The sequence below is a fragment of the Mytilus edulis genome, chromosome 9 (genome assembly GCF_963676685.1).
Source record: "Mytilus edulis chromosome 9, xbMytEdul2.2, whole genome shotgun sequence".
Classification (NCBI taxonomy): Eukaryota; Metazoa; Mollusca; class Bivalvia; order Mytilida; family Mytilidae; genus Mytilus; species Mytilus edulis.
Window position 1 is genome coordinate 15,797,121 of NC_092352.1, and position 24,081 is coordinate 15,821,201.

General features: G+C 31.0%; 1 protein-coding gene across 1 annotated transcript in view; it reads right to left on the bottom strand.

Moving 5' to 3' along the window:
- Positions 1–8,611: 8,611 nt before the first annotated feature.
- LOC139489560 (thioredoxin domain-containing protein 11-like) overlaps positions 8,612–24,081 on the bottom strand; it is a 31,011-nt gene continuing 15,541 nt past the window's right edge. The window contains exons 13-14 of the mRNA XM_071276119.1: positions 23,435–23,515; positions 8,612–13,793 (exon numbers count right to left, since the gene is read on the bottom strand). Of these exons, the coding sequence (XP_071132220.1) occupies positions 13,328–13,793; positions 23,435–23,515 (547 nt within the window). The 3' untranslated portion in view covers positions 8,612–13,327. The remainder of the gene's footprint in view (positions 13,794–23,434; positions 23,516–24,081) is intronic.

The window sequence follows — 24,081 nt, forward strand, 5'->3', positions numbered from 1 at the left end:
AATAGGAACACCGAAGTGCAACAAAAGCAAACGCCAACACACATAGAAACAAACGTGCAGATACCAACTGCCATATTCCTGACTTGGTACAGGACATCTTGAGAAAAATGGAGGGTTAAACCATGTTTAATGGCTAGCCAAAGTTCCTACTTTATGACAATGTTAAAAGATATCTCTAAAACACTACGTGGCAAAAATACATCACAAACACACGCAAGAACATTTATAACAGAGAAACGAATAACAAATAATATAATATTCGACCCAACATGAAAACCACAGTACAACAACGAACATATTCAATCAACGACAAACACAGGATATCAGAAACAATTTTAAAACTATTTGAACTACAAACAATAAGACCTAACAGATTACCCAAACGAAACATAACAGAAACATAAACATTAAATACATGAATGTTAGATATCCAAAACACCGAGACACAGCAATGCAAATTCACATTTAGTATAACAGTATTATTCAGAAATAGGACAATGATGGTATTGAAAGGCAATTTTATAATTATTTGGACAACAAATAATGACCAAGACCCAAAATAAATTCTGGCATTGATTAAGACTATGTACAATATTCACACTTACAACTATTACGTAGTTAGACCCATACTAAAAGGTGGAATTAATGAAGATCAAGTACAGTATTCAGACTAACAACTGACGTTTATTATTAATATTAATATTAAGTTACACCTAGTATTTACACCAACAATTTTTACTGAATAAGACCTTCTTTTACTGCCAATCTAGTACCCCGTAGAAACAAAAATATTCTTCAGAGCAAAGTTTGATATGAACCATTCTCTCAAACTCGTGTGTTGATATGTAATTTAATGTAAGCATTGCTATAGAGTGTCATAATGTACTATGTGGTAGTTGTTAGAGATCGCTTGACGATATCTATATGTTCACAGTATTCCCCAGTGGTACGTTTTGGACATTATAAGTATAATGTCTCGTTTCAGAATCCAAAGATTGAAAAAAAAAATTATATCATGATACAATTACAACGTCCTTAGATGGTTATCATTTGTTTAGTTTATGCAATCACAACGGTTTATGTACTTTTAGAAATATTACCAAGACTAATTTAGATTCTGAGATGGTTTATTGGTCATTTCACAATAATTATTTTCATTCTTTTGTAAAATTTCATGTTTAATTTTTGTTACAATTGTTTGTTGTAGAGATACATTTGTGAACAATAATTACTCTGCGCCATGCAAGTAACTTATTTGTATCTAATCAGTATATAGTAATGGCTCATGGCATAATATTCACAAGTGTTTTTTCTCGTTATGTTTTAGTATTAGATACTAAATAAAAACGACTTTGCAACATTATCTTTAAGGAAAGCAAGCTAAATTAGATAATCTACAAATTATTGGTATTTACGCTGGTTATGACCACAGGGACTTTCACCTCCGTCTTTTGCTGTTGTTGGAGTAATACCTTGTAGGGTATTATAATACCAAGCTATTACTGGACTACTCATTTAACTCCTATAATGGGACACTTCTATGCAATACGGTTTTATGTTGTCGATTAAAGAATAGATATACATGTGAAGAAATAGTTATATAGATGTCTGTAAACGTTCATAAGACAACAATAAACCAAACCAATTAAAAATCTAGTTTAAGCTAGTTTAAATTTATAAACAGAAAAAATTGTCAACAAAGGTAAAAAAAAAAAAAGAGAGATCAATTTCATATTCAAAATAAAGATATGATACAAATTCGCTCGTTACGTTTATCTTTGTCGGCCATAATGTAGTGGAGATTAAACACTTCGGCATTTCAATGTACCATGCATTGTTTCAGAGAGCACAACAATCCTTAAAAATGAATGGGTTTCAGTAAAATTTGCAGAATATGGTAAATACCTGTGCAACCTGTGCAACTTTTTTTTCATATTTATTGTGATAAAACAGAAGATGAAATGGCTGTTTTCTTTCCATCATACCAAGGGGTAAAACAGAAAAATGAGTTATGTAGATGAGAAAGCTCTGGTGTTCTATAGTATTATGCATGATATCAAGCTTGAGAATTTCAACTGAATACAAGTTTACTGAACTTCTTATTATTCTCACATTAATGCAAGTAAGATGGCGGCTAAATTGTTATAAGTATTCTAAACTCGTAACCATTATCTTCGTAAAGACACGCCAGGGAAATGGTCAATTCTCATTTTATTTCACAACGGACACACATTTGAATATTAGACGTGGCATTGCTGACTATTCGATGATCTTTAATGTGGATAGAAAACCAAATTATTGTATTGTCTCCATTACTTATCACAACAGCAGCCATGATATAGGCTATCAAATGTAACGTAAATTAGCCATTACCACGAGAAAACTGTTAAAGCCCTAGATAGTGATTTGATTAAAGTAGTAAAAGCTGACCAATATAAGACGTCTACTACAGTACTGGACTCATTATGGTCTATAAACTACTGTAATACCTTTTATAATCAAATTTCCTTCGTTAGCCATTTTGTATATAACTCTTGATGCGAAAATAAATAAAGCCAATATGAAACCTAAAACCAACAAAATTTCTTTCCCATAATTCAATGATTTACACAAGTTACATTTGTATGTATATTTTGTTGATTTTTCTTTTAATGTGTGAATATTGTTGAAAAACCTGGGTAATAGTCGGAATGCATCAACCAAAAATATTTGCTTTTCTCGGTTTTTATTATCAGTCGGCTGTCTATGTTATCAACTGCTAAAACTAATTTGATGTAATTCTCTTGTGATGTAAGGTTGTGCTGTCTAATTCTCTTTTGGTTTAAGGTCGTGTTGTCTAATTCTATTACGGTTAAATAAATCTTTTACCATAAGGTGTGTTCAGCTCTAAAAGACCTTATTTACAAATAGTCACGGTAGAATTCAATTATATCTTATGACTTATTTTGGTTTCTCATGCAATAGATATTACTGTAAAAGTAATAATTCAGGTTTGTCAATTAAGAAAAACAAATAGGTTGTTAGGATTATATTCTAACTACTTTTTCGCATCTTTGTGGTTTAGTTTCATTCAATTCGTTTGCTTCATTGTCATGTATACATTATTTTCCTTCTTAATTTGTAGCGTACTGACATTCTTAAGTAACACGATACCATTTTTAATCATTATCTTTAGATTTGTGTGTTTTTGGGCTTTCTTTTTTTTTTTTTTTTTGGCTTATTATATCGTTATTAATTCTAGTTAACGGGACGTGACCTGGATATTGAGAACGCCATCTAACCTTTAAAATAGCTGCTTCTTATTTACATTGTAAACTCTTTTCTTCTTGTTATCATTATTGCTGTTGATAATAAGTACCTTGATTCGCGGAAGTACCATGAACTATTTAATAAGGACTCAAAGGGTGTTATTTCTTTTGTTTCTGTTTTGGATGTCTCAATACTTGTACGCTTTGTTGGTGTTTGCTAAGACATTAAACTAAGACATAAAACTATTAAAAAAAAAGGGGGGGATTGTTTAATATAGATTCTCGCTTCTCTGCACTTACACGTACTTTCATAGAGAAGATGATTTCTCACGAAAGGTACGCTAATCAGTACCTGTGGTAAATGAAGTAAATGGTAAAAGCAGGATACGACATAGAAATGTGTATCTTACAAGAGAATAAATCAACAAGATAATTGATTTTATTGTAAAATTGAAATTATCTTTAAATCTGAAATTATCTTTTTATTTATTTTTGTCACAGTAATACGTATTGATATATATTTTTCAAAGGTCAAGTTTGGCCCTTCTTTGGTAAAACTGGTCAATATTCAAGCCGATATCTGTTTGATTTCTTGGAATTTAAAATATCTTCCAAGTACCCATAGGTCATTATTGTATGTCTCTTGTCGTTAAGTAAGATGTTTATTATATATATACTAAGGGACCGTATCCAATTTGTCAGGCAGGAGGGACCGGTGCAAATACAATTTGAATCAATACAGTTTTCATCCACGTCATGCATAGTGGCTCCACACATTGGTGACCAAATGTCATGAAAATTCATTCAAACTGTTGCTATCAAACAAAAAAACTGTATATACTAAATATCAAAACGAGAAACATTTTACAATCAATAAAAAAGTTATTAATTTCATAAATGTAATAAAGGAAGGTTGTCTTTTATTTTAAATTCTAACTATATGCTACAGTTATCGATACTGTCAATGTTAGTGTCCCCTGGTACTTCAGATTAAGTTGCCGATGTGAAAAATAAAAGTATGTGGTAGGATTGTAAATGAGACAACTATCCACCCGAGACCAAATGACGTAGAAACATAAAACGGAGAAGACATATGTGAAACGAAATTATTGAAAATGAGATGGAGTTTAATTTAAAGTACAAACCTTTTGACTTTAGATGTCACATCACCCTTAGATTAGAAAGTTTTACGGTCACTCTACAACACGGTGATGTTTGCGGTGGGTTTTTTAATTCAAGTATATTGTTTTCAATAATACATATGTGGGACTTTTTTACCAGATATCAGTTACAAAATATTTATGTAGCCACATAGCTTCGTTTAAATCAAATAAAACTTTAAATAAAATACAATTTCCTATAACAGTAGTGTTTCATCGTAATAACGAATACTGAATACACATTAGAACCAGCATGGAAAGAAATCAAATCTCAACGGAAATAAATTCACCTCATCTTTTACTGGTTTAATTTGATTGCAAAATACTTGATTGAGTGAACTTGGCCCTCATCAGCACTTCTGAGACTCACTCTAATTTAGATAAAACGTTTAAGTGAGAAACATTGCAAAGAAACATATCTCTGTATGAATCGAACTTTCCGGCTTTGATTTCGATGATTTGAACGAAGTGTTTTTGATTGGACAATTCTCCTCAAATTAGTTACAGATAATGTCTTTACTCTTGTATTTTGAAATTAGTAGCCAGTTTAATAGGTGTAGAACTTTAGAATTTGTGTTTGTATGCTATATGAAGAAGAAAAGAATTCACCGGGTTATTCAAATTTGTTTCTCGAACAAGAGTCGCATGCATAAAAATTCTCAAGTAATTTCCGTAATTCGTTAATAGAGTATGATTGACTAGTTACTACTTAACCTTCAACGAACAGTAATACATGCATAATCATTGAACGAGTTTACTAACAAAGAAACAGTAAGTAGGAAACATGTCACTGTACCCGGAAACTTTGTCTTTGTTTCGATTTCTTAATGACTAAAACAGCTAATGCCAATTAAAACCTATTAGGCTTGACTCGGTCGGGGATCGCCTATAGTTCTGTTTAAAATAAAGTTCAGTCATTATCTGATGTGTAATTGCAGACAACACATTCTATAACAATGATATTGCGTTCGCTTTTCAAAACAGGTTAGTATCTGCACTCTTGAAGGTGTCAATTGAGTTGCACACTTCGATAATGGTAGTTGGCTGTTCTATAGTCGTGTGTTGTGTCTCAAAAGAACGAGTGCTGGTACATGTTAGTCTGCGTTATTGTAGTTAGAACATGTTTAAAAAGCTGTGTTCTCTAAAAGGTTGCTGTCGGATGAAAACAACGAGTTGGTGGTAGCACAACCTTGGTTGAAGATGCGGTGTCGCATACTGACATTACTCGCATCTCAATGTTACTGTGATGTTAACCACTCCAGCTGTAGGCTTGTGGCCTAGATCATAAAGGGACGTTTAGAAAATATATAACTTTCATGACAAACCTTTGAATTGAAATGCAAATTATTCACCATTCTTTTTTTTAATCAGCAATGAAAGAATATATCAGATTGTGTTATGTTTAGGCAGGAAGGATTCAGGGCGATCAACAAAATGAAATATGGTTCATGTGCAAACGGTTCTTGTCAAAGATGAACTGCACTTCTATATGTACGTTTCCTGCAATTTTGGTGCAGGTCAAAAGGAAGCCATTTAATGAGATTTAACTTGTCCCTGTTTTCTGATCTTAAAAATAAATCTTAAATAATGAAGAAAAAAAACATCCGTCGTTCGCTATAATTATGATTAAAACAGATATAAAAAATGCTCGTACATGAAAAAAGGCTATTATTTTTTTACCTGCATTAAGGATAAAAAAAAGAAAACACCCTCTCAGTGGCACGTCAAACATTTTTTTTTGGCTTTGTAGTATGTTGTTCTCTCCTTTAAACAAATAGCATAAAGCGGAAGAAAAACAATATATTTTACATCCCGTCATTGTGTTATTGTACTATGGTAAATTCGTGTATTCTTGTCTTTAAATTTTGCTAATATGCTTGGTCTATATTTCATTTTGTGCTACTTTGAGACATATAATTTTGTTTGTTTTCTTTTTTAATGATTAAGACTATGACACTAAGTTGACTACTGTATTTTCGACATTTTTAACCGAATTTTTGTGACAAAAATGTCGGTTATTGATTTGGGGATGTACGGCGGGCGGCCGGGCTGTCGGGCGGGCGGCAAACCAAATGTTGTCCGTGCAAATATTTACTCATGAACCGTTCAACCAAAGCTTTAACAATTTTAATATGTTGTTACTGAAAACAAAATGAAGGTCAAGTTCAATAATGACGACTTTGACTTTTACCATTCAGGAGTTATGGTTCTTGAAAGATTGAAAAATGGCGTTTCCAGTCGTGGCCGTGCATTTACGCAAAAACTGTCTAACCAAAGCTTCCCAAATTTTAATATGTTGTTACTGATGACAAAATGGAGGTCAAGTTCAATAATGACAATTTTGACTTTTAACGTTCAGGAGTTATGGTTCTTGAAAGATTTAAAAACGGCGTTTCCAGTCATGTCCGTGCATTTACTCATGAACTGTTCAACCAAAGCTTTTCAAATTTTAATATGTTGTTACTGATGACAAAATGGAGGTCAAGTTCAATAATGCGACTGTCATACAGGTGACAGGTATAGCAAGCTAATAAAACCAGGTTCAATCCCACATTTTCTACATAAGAAAATGTCTGAACCAAGTCAGGAATATGACAGTTGTTGTCCATTCGTTTGATGTGTTTGAGCTTTTAATTTTGACATTGATTAAGGACTTTCCGGTTTGAATTTTCCTTGGAGTTCAGTTTTTTAGATGTTTAGCATTTTAGTGAACATAGTCTCTTTTGATTGTCTAATGTTGTTTCTTTCCAGCTTCTCACTTGCATTAACCAATGCATCCGTTTAATTGATACTTCATCACGATTGTTGACCCCCATTGTTCTTAGCTGTTACATGTGTGTTAACATCGAGTTATTGACTGTGGTAACAGCCGTTTTTGACACCTGTAACTAGAAGTCACTTTGAATGGGAGTCCATCAGAAACAGCTGTTGTCTAGAACACAACTGTTTGAATGGGAGTCCATCAGAAACAGCTGTTGTCTAGAACACAACTGTTTGAATGGGAGTCCATCAGAAATAGCTGTTGTCTAGAACACAACTGTAACTAGAAGTAACTTTGAATGGGAGTCCAGCAGAAACTGCTGTTGTCTAGAACACAACTGTAACTAGAAGTCACTTTGAATGGGAGTCCATCAGAAACAGCTGTTGTCTAGAACACAACCGTTCCAATTGTTTTAGTTTGTTTTAACGCAAGAAATGGGTATGCTGCTTAAAGCTATTCAAATGCAACCATTTCATTTGATTTCAGTTTAAATGTCAAATTATAGAAGATAGTTTAAAGACATGAATAATCCATACATTATCCTTTTTACCTTGGTCTATTTACATTTCGATTATGTACATTTTTTTATTTCACTATTACAGATTTGCAAATATACGAATTATTTGCACTATTTATACCTTATTTCCTGCCACGTTATCTCAAACATATGTATCTTGATGTGTCTTGTGGTTGTTTAAATGTTTGTTTTGTTTCCATATACTGTGAAATTAGATTTCTTTAATCATTGCAATCTGTAATTTGTTGATATTACTCTACATAAACATGTTGCTTAGTTTTCCATCTACCTTTATATGATTGATTGATTGTTGGTTGTTTTAAGTCCAATGGCAATTATTTCAATGACTTTGAGATGAAGAACAGCAATAAAAGTGTTGTTCCTTTGCATTGAGTTTCATAAAACATGTAGGGATGTGTGAGCTGATTAACTATACTAGGTCTCGTTTTCCTATTACATATTTCAAGCAAAATAAATGGGAAATGTGTGACCATATCCATGGGACACAGATGTTTCCACCACTTGCACAAAACAGTTAAAGGAACATAACTCAAGAAAAAGACAGAACCAAAATTCATAAATGATCTTAGTTTTGTGGTATTATGCATTGTGTAAAAGTTTCATAATATTTGGTAGAGGCAAACTTAAGTTAGAGAATGGATAAGAAAATTAAGTAATTTATTTTTACCATTTTGTAAAGGGTAAAAACTCTAGAAAGCTAAATATGATGCTACCAAAATTCAAACTTGATCTGTGTTTTGTGGTAAAAAGCATTGTCTATAAGTTTCATAATACTAGGTTGAAGCAAACTAAAGTTAGAGAATGAAAACCTATGGATGGATGTACAGATGGACGTACAGACGGACAAGGATATAACCTAATGTCCAATCTGAAACTGTAGGGACATGAAATTATAAAGAGCAAGTAGGAAAAACAGTTTTTTAATGACTTGGTTTTAATTTCAAATATCACAATAAAGAAAATAAATTTATTTGACTTTGGATTGAACATTATAATAGTGCATATTAAAGTTATAAATAATGAAACTAATACAAACAACATCTGATGACATGATAAATAACATATAATCTGCTTATATTACTTCAAATACCACTAGCAGCAACTTTTTAAAATACATGTATTTACCAAGGAAAAAATAATTTAAAGAACATTTTCTTGTATTCACTTTTATTAGAAGAATGTGAACTTAGTTGTACTAGAAAAAAGATTGTATGTTTTACTCTAACCTTAAAGCAAAACATTACCCAAGTTATATAAAGTCATTAGGATTAATATGATCCTGAATTCAAGGCCTACTACCTTTACATAAAAAACAATTTCAACATCTGACAGAAAATATATGCAAGTGATAGTCCCAAAACAGAAACACAAGTTTTCATATGAATCATCATATTTCATAAGAAAGGAACCTGTTTTATGTTCAAGTCAACCAATCATTGAAATGAGAACCCTTGACAAATAATAAAATGTTTGGCCATCTTTATGCATTTTGTCGTGAAACTGTTCTTATCCACCCCCTTTCCATAATATCTTCTGCCATGTACTTTTAAAAGTGAAATGTTCAAGAAATAACATTTTTTTTAACTCTTTTTTTTACACTTTTTCCCCATAAAACTTGAGTAACATTTTATGTACAAATATAAATACTGTTTGCCTCGAATACTGCATAACTGAGAAATGTTTCCACTTAAGTGATGTTATCATTTGCACTTTTATCTAATCATTAACCAGATAATGGCAACAATATACATTTCTAAAGAACATTTACTGTCAATGATAGCATGCTTAAAGTAAATTTAAAGTTTCATGCTGAATAAGACACATTTAGTAAAAGTGTATATCAATGATCCAATGTAAAGAAAGAGAATAATGCCCCTGAATGCATACATGCAATTACAGACTTTCAATAGATTTATCAATTGACACCAATTTACAACAAAATCTGTAGCTAAATAGATAAATAATTGTAAACAACAAAAAATAACATCAAGTGCTATGTTTATTCTGTATGGATTCTCTGCTTATTTCAGATATGTTGTTTTGGCTCATTTGTTGAAGGTCATTTGGTGACCTTTAGTTGTTTACATGCATGTCTTTTGGACTCTGGTGTATAGCTGTATCATTTGTAATCTTACTACATCTCATTTATTTTATATTGTCATTTTCACAACAAATTATAAATTTAGCCCATGCTGATACTTTTTAACATTAAGGAGCTATGAAAATGATGTTAATCTGAATGTTTCTGACACATGACCAACACACAGACAGAATCAGCTGAATATCTATATTCCACTGTTAATAGTCACCATCAAGACAAAGAAAGTGTTAGTTTTCAGTTGAGTTGTAGAACATTATCATTTAGACAGCTACCATTAGACAGGAAATTGGATTACAGATTGAAAATTGAGAAATCAAAACACCACAATGATACTACCAATTATTTGAATTCACTCACTGTCTGCCAAAAACATATTTAAAACTAGGACAGATTAAATTAGCATGAAGTATTCTAATAAAAATCAGATTAGTTCAAGTTGGAAATTGAGAATAGCTTTGTTTTAATCCACTACTGAATTAATTCTTAAAGCAAAAAATAATACTATTTTTGGTATATATGATCTTGAAAACACCATTAACTCCATAAGTAAGAAGTGTTTCATATTCCATACATAGTTAGAGTTATCTCTTAAAAAATATCATTTCAGACATGTTTTACATGTAGGTGCATAAAAACTTTCAAAAATAATTGATTTATAGATGCAAACATCATATACATGGTACAGCAGTACAATTTTATCTGATAAGAGAGAGATTATAAAAATAAATAGATTAAATAATAACACTGAATGAACTATAAACACACAAAATTGAACAGTGGAAATGAATAATAAGATATATAGGATATATGTCAATGAGGCAGCAACTCAACAACAAAATAATAACAAAGACATTTATAGGTCAACATACAATCTTCCACAACTGATAAATGAAGTGCCTTTTTAAGAAATATCTATTAATTTTGACAACTTGCTAGTATACTCGTATATTTATTGCTTGTGGATTGCTATTCATCTAATATATTTAATGAAAAACCAGATGCTCCGCAGGTTTAATTTTGGACCTTTTGGACCTTAATGTAGACCAATTTGAAACAGGACCAAAAATTAAGAATCTAAATACACGGTTAGATTTGGCATATCAAAGAACCCCAATAATTTATTTCTTGATGAAATCAAACAAAGTTTAATTTTGGACCCTTTTGGCCCCTTATTCCTAAACTGTTGGGACCAAAACTCTCAAAATCAACCCCAACCTTCCTTTTAGTGGTCATAAACCTTGTGTTAAAATTTCATAGATTTCTATTTACTTATACTAAAGTTATTGTGTAAAAACCAAGAAAAATGCTTATTTGGGACCTTTTTTTTGGCCCCTAATTCCTCAACTGTTGGGACCAAAACTCCCAAAATCAATCCCAACCTTCCTTTTGTGGTCATTAACCTTATGTTAAAATTCATAGATCTCTATTTACTTATACTAAAGTTATTGTGCGAAAATCAAGAAAAATGCTTATTTGGGCCCTTTTTGACCCTTAATTCCTAATCGTTGGGACCAAAACTCCCAAAATCAATCCTAACCGTTCATAAACCTTGTGTTTAAATTTCATAGATTTCTATTTACTTATACTAAAGTTTTAGTGTGAAAACCAAATGTCTTCGGACCACGATGACAACGCCGACGACGCCAACGTCATACCAATATACGACCAAAAAATTTTCAATTTTTGCGGTCGTATAAAAATCAGTATGGTCTAAATAACCAAACAATAAAGATCATTTGAATGTTTTTTTAAAAAACTGAATGGGTTTAAAGTGAACAATATATTCAAAGAAATTTTATTGTGAAAGTGACCTCTTATTTCAAGATAAGTGATAGAATAAAAAATGTTAAAGATTTTGTGGTGCAGATCAGCTTGCTGAAACTGAAAAAGCAAAAATATAAACTAAAGAATATACTTTGGCAATTCTCTTTCCTTAAAACAGCCACTGAAATATAGTTATTAATGTCCTAAAAAAAAATTAAGCATATATGTCAACACACAGTCTTTGACTGAAAAAAAAAACTCATTCAAGAAATATTTAATTATTTTGGCAACTTGCTGGTAAAGTGAAAGTTAAAATTCTATTTATGTCAGTCTGTAGATGTATGGATTTCCTAGTTTTAGAAGATAGGCTTTATCTTTTCTTGCTTGCAGCTGTGGTAGATGGATTCTTAAATGATGGCAATAGCTCAGTCCTATCCAACAAGGTGAACTAAAATATCTTGATTAAAAGCATGTCTGTTTATTTTTTAATGATTACTCATAAAATGCAATAATAAAGTAAAACCATAATTTTTTTAAGGATTATTCATAAAATACAATAATAAACCATACATTTTGGCAGATGATAATAATGAGAAAAATAGATACATTTTGTGTAATACTTTTTAAAAATTTACAAAAATTTGGCATGAATTGAATTTTCTTTTTAAATTTCTGTCAACTAATATACTTTCCTTTGCAAAAAATGAATTACTCTTGCAAAATGTGTTGTATGATAACAAGCAACCCTTCACACACTTTCACAAACATTCAGACCGTCACAGTAAGGCTTGATTGTCCATATGCAAGTAAAAATATTCCCAATGAGAAAACATGAATGGTTTACAAAATGAACTAATGCCAGTTTTGGCTAAATTATCTTTTAAAAAAACTTATTTACCCTTCATTTCACACATTTATACATAAAAACAAGTTATTGATAATATCAACAAGTACCATTATGTACAATTTATCAAACAAATTGGCTATCAAGTGATACAGCGGTCAAGAAAAAGGATAACATTGATTTTCAACGGGAAAACTGGAGTGTACATGGATGGCTACAAGGTATTGAAGATTTACTGAAAGTTTCAAGATAATCCTGTTAGTGGTTCAAGGAATAACTGGTACAAATTACTACTGCAAAATGCAGATGGATGAACAAAATTACTTACATCAATTGATGATCTTTACTTTTCTAAGTGTACAAAATCTTAGTTGAAGAAATCTGATATAAATTGCCAATTTCCAAACTGAAAATGATTATTCTCTTTAAAACGTAGGAGGGTTTTTCAATTATAGAGTTCACAGAAAGTAAACTTGTTGAAGATCTTGGAAGACTCTTAATATACATGTAATACTAAATGATATGTAAAATAATTGACAATGGAGAAACTGATTATACTTAATTAAAAGAATTCCTCCTTAGAGAGCAAATTATCTCAGAAAACCCCTTATCTATGATCATCTATTAAGGTAATCTATTAAATCCTATATGACTAATGTAGGTATATCGTCTGATCATTTACAATTAATAAAATCATTCCAAACTCATATCAGATTCATTATTGCACAAATCTTCTAAATGTTTCACTCTATATTGATCAACAAATCAAGTGATTCTGGCAGGCGTAAATGTAGTCAATGATTGAGACTTTACAAATCTAATCATGAAAGGAAGGTGACCATTCCATCTAAATTGAACCTCTCTCATGTCTGATCACATTTAGATACAATTTAATTAATATAATCTATATATCATAATTCATCATGCACTTCATATCTGACTACAGAACTCGCAAGATCTTTTTCAATTATTATATTATTCTTACTTTCTAATACATTTTTTAATTTGTCTTTATCTAAGATCTTTTGAGAGCTTTTAAGAAATTTTAACAAAATAAAAGCATTTTTATACTGCTTGTCAATTTTCTTTAGTCTTATACTTAACACTTTGACACCTGATTTAAATCTAACTGAAGTCTGTCTGGTTTTATACTGTAGTTTAAGTTTTTCGATATGGTTTTGTAATAGTTGTCTTCTCTTTATGTTAAGGACAATAGCCTCTGATACTCTGCGTAGATTTTTCTCAATACACGACTTAGTACAGACATCGACTGCTGTGTCCATTCTCAGATCATGTGTTGTATGATGTAAAACAAACTTGATCAGGTTTGGTAAAGTCAGTGGTAATGTCTCAGGATACTTTACGCTCTCTGCTTTCCTGAAAATCACAAATTAATCTGTTTAGTTATTATGACAAAGAATTTATATACATTATTTCAATTTGCTCTACAATTGACACTTTGTACTTTAGAGAGTCATTCATACAAGTTCAATGTTTTGTGTAATTTCAACATCAGGAATCCTAAAAATAAACAATAAGTGTTAAAAAATCTATTAACTCAAGATAATTACAATCTTCAAATTAACTATAAAAGCCAATCGTATATGAATTTAGCATAAACATGAAAGTTAGGTAAAGGTAATTACAATCATATGAAATTCTTGAATACTTTAATTACAATTTTAATTACATGCATAGGAAAAATTAAAGGGATTGAAAATTTGAATTCATTGGTAATAGTAAGAAGAATAAATCAACAGAATAGATTGATCATGACTGGCATAAACTTAAACTTAAATTTTTTACCAATAGCTTCAAGGGTAAGTACTGTGTTTGACCAGGTTTTTGGTGTTTTTTACTGGGTTTTATAAAAATTTGTGGCACTATCTAAGAATTCTACAAGTTTTGATGAGCAACAACAGCATTCTAATAGAATATTCTGACAATTCATAAGATTTAAAAGGCTTAACGTACAACATACAAAACATTCTACATTTGTTTCATTCTTTTCCCATGCCATATAAAAATTCTACTGAACAAGACACAAATCAACCCCACAAAAAATGACTTCTGTATTACAAATGTATCTCATCCTTTAATCAAATAATTGTACAAGATGAACTTTAATCCATAGCCAGCAAACATATATCTATGTATAATTTGACAATTGTTGGTGACAAACGGATGATTGAATCTCCAATCAGAACACATGTAATTAGCCAATAAAACCTAGTCGAGCAAATAACTGTTTTAGGTGACTGTTCATTTCCGATATTCCCGCAGTTAAGATTACGTTGTCGTAAGTCACATTGTATTGATCTGAATAATTTTCCTCTTTAACTACTGTATTAACAATAAATCTACTCTACTATGATCCATTCAAGTATAAGAAAACTGATGATCACTATCTTGTGCATACGATCATTTCAGTTCATGGGAACAAATTTCAATTCTCTTCAACTCTAGTGACTAGTATTACGCAGGGGAAAAGATGTCATTCAGATTGAAATGAATAAGATAATTAACAAAACAGTATTGCTCTTAATTTTTAGTTGATTTATACTTTTTCCAAATTCTTCATTATCCTGGTTTTTTTATATGATCAATGTGCAATTGAACTTTTAGATTGAAACAAACCTATTTGCAAAATATTTTTGTTTTATTTTATGATTTCATTGTGAGTCATAGTTATAAAACGGAACTCACAGAAAGAACAACAAGAGGCTGTCACAACGACAGCAAACCGGATTTATTAACATTTATTTGTGTCCTGGCAATATCACAAGAACCATTACTGATGAATGGTGAAAGTGAAAATTGTCACAATCAAATTTGACCTCCATTTTGTCATCAGTATCAACATATTAAAATTTGAAAAGCTTAGATTGAAAGGTTCATGAGTAAATGCAACAACGTGAATGGAAACGCCCTTTTACGATCTTTCAAGAACCATAACTCCTGAACGGTAAAAGTCAAAATCTTTTTATTGAACTTGACCTCTATTTTGTCATCAGTAACATCATATTAAAATTTCAAAAGCTTTGGTTGAATGGTTCATGAGAAAATGCACGGACACGACGGGAAACACCATTTTTCAATCTTTCAAGAACCATAACTCCTGAACGGTAAAAGTCAAAATCGTCATTATTGAACTTGACCTCCATTTTGTCATCAGTAACAGCATATTAAAATTTAGGAAGCTTTGGTAGAAAAGTTTATTCATAAATGCACGGACACGACTGGAAACTCCATTTTTCAATCTTTCAAGAACCACAACTCCTGAACGGTAAAAGTCAAAATCGTCATTATTGAACTTGACCTCCATTCTGTCATCAGTAACAACATATTAAAATTTGGGAAGCTTTGGTAGAACAGTTCATGCGTAAATGCACAAACACGACTGGAAACTCCATTTTTCAATCTTTCAAGAACCATAACTCCTGAACGGTAAAAGTCAAAATAGCCATTATTGAACTTGACCTTCGTATAGTTGTTAGTAATAACATATTAAAATTTTAAAAGCTTTGGTTGAACGGTTCCTGAGTTAATGCACGAACAACATTTGATTGCCGCCAGCCCGCCCGGCAGCCCGTCGTACATCCCCAAATCAATAACCGACATTTTTGTCACAAAACTCCGGTAATTAAAACTATATAGCACAACTGAATTCAGACATACAATAAAACCACTGATCGCACAAAATGTATAATAAAACCACTGATCGCACAAAATATATAATAAAACCACTAACACACAAAATGATAAATAAAACCACTGATCTCACAAAAATGTGCAATAAAACAACTGAATTCAGAAAATATACACAAAAACTACTGAACTCACAAAATGTGCAATAAAACCACTGAACTTACATGAGGTACAATGAAACCACTGAACTTACATGAGGTACAATGAAACCACTGAACTGACTGACATGAGGTACAATGAAACTAAAACGATCAATTTCAATCACAAGATTTGTTGGGTTAGAGCTATGAACAAGGAGTTTATCCTTTCACATGTAAAATTGCAGTCTCGTTTGCATACTGGTCACACTGTCTTATAGTTACAGTAATATAGCTCCTCTTTTGAACTTTGTGTACTGGATTCTAGAAAAGATGCAAAGGATCTTACAAACAGTTTTGCTATTTCAACTGAACACTTAACTAGGACACCAGATAAAATATGGCTTTTGGAAATTTTAGTATATGTTTAAATTGTTTATAGTTGTCTGGAAAAAGATCTTAAAATCCTAAGAACTTGTCAGATTGTGTAAAACATAAATTTAGATATTTGACTTTCAAAGCTAGACTTGTCATTAAAGCTTATTCATGTGTAACATAAATTACTGCTATTGTATTTTTGGTTATCATTTTTATGTCTGACTAGACATACCATTGAAAACTCATTCCTCAGACCTTTCTGTCCTACAATATTGCCAAGATTCATACCTCGTATGTAGTGCCAAGGATTATGGTATGATCTATTAAATAAAGTACTGCCTTAAAGTGGTTTTGTAACAAGAAAATATAATTTTGTCTTTATTACAAATTCTGTGACAGATTATCAATACTTCCATCAGAAAGAAAGGATATATTTCACATAAGACAATCTATTCTCAAACCTCCAGTAACTTGCCAAGTAAACACACATTAACGTTATCTATCTTCATCATATATTTGTTTTCTCCTTCAAGATTCTTATAGGTTAATGAAATTCTTATTTGTCTATAAGGTTTATGGGTATAATAGGTACTTATGTATTAATATAGACAAACAACTTTTTACCTCAAACCAAACACCAATTCTCTCGAGATGCACTAAGTCTATCATATCACTTTTTGTCGTGATATAAACAGGTTTTGCCATCATATAGCATGACTGCATTAAGCATCCAGGGAAAATCCATTAAAGACTCTCATAAAGCATCATTTCAATCACATGAAAATTGAAAAGTTTTCAAGGAAACTAAAAGTCAGATTTTTTACAAGAACAAACAAGAAGTAACTTCATCACAAGTTAAATTGACAGCTTCTTGTTTGCAAATTTAAAAATTAATTTCCTGTTCTTTGTCATTTTGTCATAATTTCTAGCATCATTTTCTATTGATTAATCCCAATGTAATGTCATTTCTAAATTCAACAGCAAATTATAGATGAAATAATAAATTAATAATATAGACAATTTTCCACTCAGTGCATTTAGGCAGAATAAAACAATTGATCATTAAAACATTGCTTTTTAAAGTCAAACCTTTTGGTTTTGTTATTTGAAATAGTGGTATATGAAAACCGACAAGAATTCAAGACATTCTTATTATTTTTTTTTATATAGTCCTGATTTAACAAAACCAGATTGTGATAAAGAGATGTATGTTATAGTAGTGTAGACATGAAAATCTGTTACTAAATAGCAATTGTTTATCAAAACTAAATATACTTAGGTGGCTCTAACAAGCCTGTGTCGCTAATCTAGGTCTATGTGCAACTTCATCAATGGACAATTCCTGCATATGACTTTGGTCAAATTTTACCAGATTTTCTTAAACTGTCTAGAATTGAGATATATTGTATTTTCAACAGCAGATTCGGTTGTGCAATCTGTTTCTGTCTTTCATTAGAGATTTGAAGTAATTAAATCATAAGGACAAACAAAGAGAAACAAATTGTATAGCAAAAATAGAAAACATGTATCAGTGAAGCTCTCATAGGGAGTATTACATATATAGAAGTCATTTATAAACAGGGTTCATTGCATGGAAAGAGAAAAGGACAAAAGTATGGACTTGACAGAAACCAGATCCTTCTCACCAGGATGTGTTACCATAGAAATAGAATGAGTGATGCAACTGACAGATCGGAGAACAAGTCACATGTTTAGTGAAGATAAACAATTAAATAATAAAATTATAATCTTCAATATCAATATAAAGATTAATTGAAACTTTCACTTCTCTCATCAAGATCGTTAATAGAAATTGTAATGAACTTTAACAAAGTGTTCCCACTGGTAGGATACAAATTACAGGAGATGTGTATCACTACGGTTACACCAATCGTACAAATACATCAAAATCATCACTTGTCAAAATTTGGACAAAAATAGCAAAATTAATTTTGTAAGATTTTTTTTCTTTGTAAGATCATAGATTATCTTCCATCAGAGTATGACAACTCAATTTACACATTTTCATATCCTCTCCAGCAAGTCAATAAATGCTGGGTTATTCTGCTGATCAATACAATAGTCTCTAAACCAATACAATACTCTCTAAACCTATATATTTTGATAATGACATTTTGATTTCTCTAAATAATCACCATTATACCGAACAACCGATGGAGTACACGTACACGAAGCATCTGTAAAATAAGAATTATTTTCTAACTTAATGGTGCTCTCCCATAACATTATACATATAAATCATTGCCATTTCCATACCAAACTTACAAATTACTTCATATCCTATCTTAATGATTTAAACACATATCACTGTACAATGGGTTTCCTTTGCATTGTGTAAATAATTAAGACATCAAAAGTTAAAACAATAAATATGTGATGATGGAAAAAAGAAATAAATGACCAAATTCTCTGATTAGAAATGATCCAAGTTAACTGTTGGTGAGACATTGGCTTTATGATTTATACTTTGTTAATCATTGTTGTCTTAGTAGGTTTTTGCTTCTGGCTTATAGCATGATGTTATCAATTTTTAGTCCTATTGCTCATGTATAAATAAATGAAAAACAGAAACAATCTTTTCACTACATTATGGGTTATTTAAAAAAGCTTACGACTTGTGAGTTAGAAATTTCCTAAATTGGGCATTTAAATTGCCTGTTTGACCTGACCAATTTTGTTTTAAAATCTTTATTGTTTTATCTAATGATTTATGAGATGATGTCTAAAAATAAGAGCATTGTATCTTAGTTTGTTGCATGTCAGTTTTTTGTTACTGTCAGTCAATGAATGTTTTTTTCTTTTTGCAAGTAATAAATAATTATTTATCACTTTGCATGTTGTTAATCAAAGCGCTGTAAGCCCTGAAGGCAGTTAACCAAAAACCAAGGCAAATGTAATTATGAAAACTGTGGCAATGTTGCTTCAACATTAAACATTCATATATAGTACATTTATGTTTATCTTATGAAAAATTATTAAGGCAAATAATTTATATGTTATCAAGGTTTCAAAGGCAATGCATATATCAATGTATATTTTTATGGTGGGTCTGCAGTGGTACAAGTTCGCAATGATTGCAGTTGTTTTACTTGGTAGTTAACGTTTGCTTTTATTTGACTGCTAGTAGTACAAGTTGACTTAGTACGAACATGTAATAGTATGAATGGACTGGTTTCCCTGGAAAGAAAACTGAGTTTGTGTTCTATAATACAAAAGTTATGAGACACGAATCAGACAAATGTTCACTACTACAGGGATCAAAGGTGAGGTCTGACTGACCTGCCCATAGTAAATGTTAATGATTTGTTATTTTGTACCATACATGAATATATAATAGAAATTAATACATCAGCATAAATTTAATAGTAACTTCTTTAAGTAAATTGGCAGCTAATCACCTCAAAAAAATACAGAATTTCTTTGTACATAATTTTAAAGCAGTGTTAGGAAGGTAATCCAACATATTATGTTTGGATTACTTTTAGATTACCTCACTTACACTGCTTTAAAATTGTCTTAATTGTCCATTAACTAAGAAACCCTTGTTTTTCCCCTTTTTTTGTCCCTAATTCCTAAACGGTTTGAGCCATTAACCCCCCCCCCCCCCTTTCCAAAGCCCTTCCTAACCATCCCTTTGTGGTATGGGAACTTGTGGTATAATTCCAGAGAGATCCATACACTTAAAGACAAGTTATTGTCTAGAAACTAGAAAAATGCCTTTTAGGCCTCTTTTTGGCCCATAATTCCTAAACTGTTATGACCATAAGCCAAAAAATCAATCCCAACCTTCCTTTAGTGGTCATAAACCTTATATTTAAATTTTATTGATTTCTATTGACTTATACTAAAGTTATTATCCGGAAACCATACGTCTTCGGACAACGCTGACGATGTGATACCAATGCAATATAGACCAATTTTTTTTTTTTGTGGTCGTATAAAAATTTGTCATAACAACAAGCAGCATATGTACCTAAATTATTTTGCATGTTTTAAATAATCATCTTACAAACAAAGTTATTTCTATGGTTCTTAACAGTACTTATTGCATGTTGTTTTATATTGTTACCTATCTTGTTGACTCTCCCTCTTTCTCTTCCTTTAACAAATGATCAATAGTTTAACTTAGCATAGATAGTTGCACATCCTTCATCTGTTAACAATGTATTAGTCATTACTTCTTTCTTAAAAATTTGCAAAAATGATGATTGATTGTTGGCGTTTTAATGCCACTTTTAAGCACAGCTTTTGGGCTTTCGTGGTGGCCAGTTTTTATCGGTGGAGGAAGCTGGAGAACCCAGAGAAAACCACTGACAATCCTAGTCAATTAGGATTGGAGTTGTGTGCACCCGTCTCCTTGGGGTTCAAACTCACAACCTAAGTGTTGACTTGCTAGTGATAACAGAAGTAGAACTTGTCGCTTAGACCACTTGGCCACCCAGGTCAATTTTGCAAAAATGAAGATATAAGAGGGTAGTACTTGGGGTACTTTCATGACAAATTTGTTAAAAACTCTTGCCAAATGATGTTAACCAATATTTTTTGTGGCTTAGCGATAAAATGTGACGATAAAAAAAATCAACTGATTTTAACGCATGACGTTATTTTTTTTTTTTAAATAATGCAAACTATTAACATTTGAGACCTCTGATGTATCACAATAAGGAAATTTTGATGAAGCACAGAAGACTTTTAACCAATTGGACACTAATGGTAGTTGAAAATGACAGTTTGACGACTGACGGTAAAGGGCATTACTACCCTCATATATTACTGAATTAATTTTTACTCTAATTTTTAACTAAAAACAACTACTTATCTTATTCTAAATGACATAGACGACAAATATATCCCTATACAAAATTATTAACCAATCAATCAACCAATACTTTTACCAGTAGACAAATCTTTTGCACATATAATTATTGTATGCTTAATATAGGGAAGATACTTAAAACAGATAACTGCAAATTTTGTTAACTACTTGGAGACAAACGTAAGAGATATGCCTACTTTACTTTTATTTTTCAGAAGTAATTGGTTTAAGCAATTCCCTTAAAAAAATTCTCAACTGAGAATGTAAAAATTTTTGATGAGTTTTGTATTCATCAAAAATGATTTCCCCCTTAACAATCTGCATCAAATAATAAAATTGAGTACCTAATATTTCATAGAAATAAAATCAGTGACCTATAATTTTAAATAATATAAATCTGACACTCTTTCAGGAAATGGTGAGAGTCTATCTTAAATATCTCGTATTTTTACTTGATCTAACATTTCATTTGAACAATAACAAATCAAGAAGAACGAGTAAAAATCTCAGAGAAATACTGTTAAATTGATAACAGTCAAGAGTGTTAAATTAGCAGATTTTAGAATACAAAACCAAAAGATCAGAACAAAAGCAGTTTAAAATTAATACCAGTAAGATCATTTAGGCTGAACTATTTCTTGGTACTGCAAAGAAAGACAACTCTAAAGTCTAAAGATCTTAAACCAGAACTTTACAGTATTTAAATCAACATGTCAATATCGAGAAAAAAGTACCCATATGCTGATGATATAAATATTTCACCTCACCCTTATCATTTGTATTCAAATAATTATGTAACACAATTATTTAATGATAACAAATTTATATGAAAGTTCTTCCATGTAATCAAAATTTCTTTCCCTTGGTACCAGAAGGCAAAAACAAAATTCCTTTCATAAAATCAGAGTTGCTTTTTGATTTATGTGGTTGGCTATTTAATCAAATAACAATGCAAGTTTCTATTTTTTAAACAGCCATAATAAAGCAATTGTGTGTTTTTAAAAAACAATGATAAATCATTCTTGAGATAATTAAGGAAGATTTATTTGTGTTCATTCTGTAACAGTGCTTTTAACTTTCCTTTATGAATGCCACATAAAACTGCAATTTTTCTGGCATCAGATTGTTTGAAGGATAATTACACAAAGTCGATTCAGAGCAGAACAATTTGTGCCAATTATATATTTTTTTAAATATCAATTGCCCCACTGTCTAGTTTATTTTTGGTACAAATTACACCAATAAATGGAATCTAATTGTGCCATATTTATGTATCATTTTACCATATAGATGTAGCAAACTATTTAACCTTATCACTTGTAAGTATGTCTGATATTTTCTTGGAGATAATAGAATACCACAGTAGGAAACCTATCATCTCTTTGTAAAGATCACACAAATTCTGTCAGACATTTATTAAGAAAATTGCAGAAACATGATGAAAATACACTGTGAAGTCTTCATGAAGTCCTTTAAGATTTCATAAACAAAAGGGACATTGTCAAAAAGATAAAGTATCAGATTGAGAAGCTTCAAAAGATGTTTGTTTATATTTGGATAGCATACGTGGATCCAGGATTTTGAAAAAAAGGTTTTGGTCATGGGTCTGCCTGCCCCCATTAATTTACCTCTACTGTCACTTTATTCAAAGTATTACCTGGAAACTAACTGTGGACTCATTTATTTTCATTGGTACCAATTTTCGTGGATTGATGAAAATTACATTCATGTATATTTAATTTAGTGGTTTTCCTAAGTCTGGATACAAGTTTATGGAACATTTGTGATTTGCTGAACATCTGATTTCGGGGTTCACCTGTATCCACGAAAAAATCAACGAAAATTGGTATCTAACGAAAAATAATGAATCCACAGTTTCCATAACAAATAAATATAAGCAGTGATAAGTGTATGTCTTGTTTAATGGAACAGTTATAAGACTAACCCTTTAGGAAAAAAGAAGCACAATGAAGAATATTAATGAATGATATATATAGTAGTCTATAAATATGACATACCTGTGAGCTGGGAAGAACAGCAAAGTAGGATATCTATCTATTGTATACTGCCATGGTAAATCATTGTTGTCTCCATTTATTCTAAATAAATAAAAAGAAGATGTATCATTAATTGAACTTCTTGACTTTGAAAATGTACTAATTACAAAATATATTTATCAGTCAACCAGATTTTGTACAAAGTTATACTGAATAAATTATTATGATTCAAGTCCGTTTTAAAATTCCAACTAGTGTTAAAAAAAAAAATTAACTTCAAAAACATCGAGTTTTTGAGGGAAAGACACCAAAAGAAATATATGATACTACAACATTTTTACTTGATGAGTGTTAAAAATATGTACACAGGGAAAATTCAATAGAGTGAATTTCACCTTAAAGGACTTAAAATTGAAACTAATGTAAATTGATTTCTCATGATATTCACTAGAATTTTCAAAATGAAGTACCGGTAATTCTTATAAAATCTCAGTATTCAAATTTAATTAAAATCATGAACCAGATGCTCCGCAGGGTACAGCTTTATACGACCGCAGAGGTCGAACCCTGAACTGTTGGGGCAAGTATGGACACAACATTCAAGCTGGATACAGCTCTGAATTTGGATTGTGATTAAATAGTTGACACAGCATAGGTTTCTGACACAG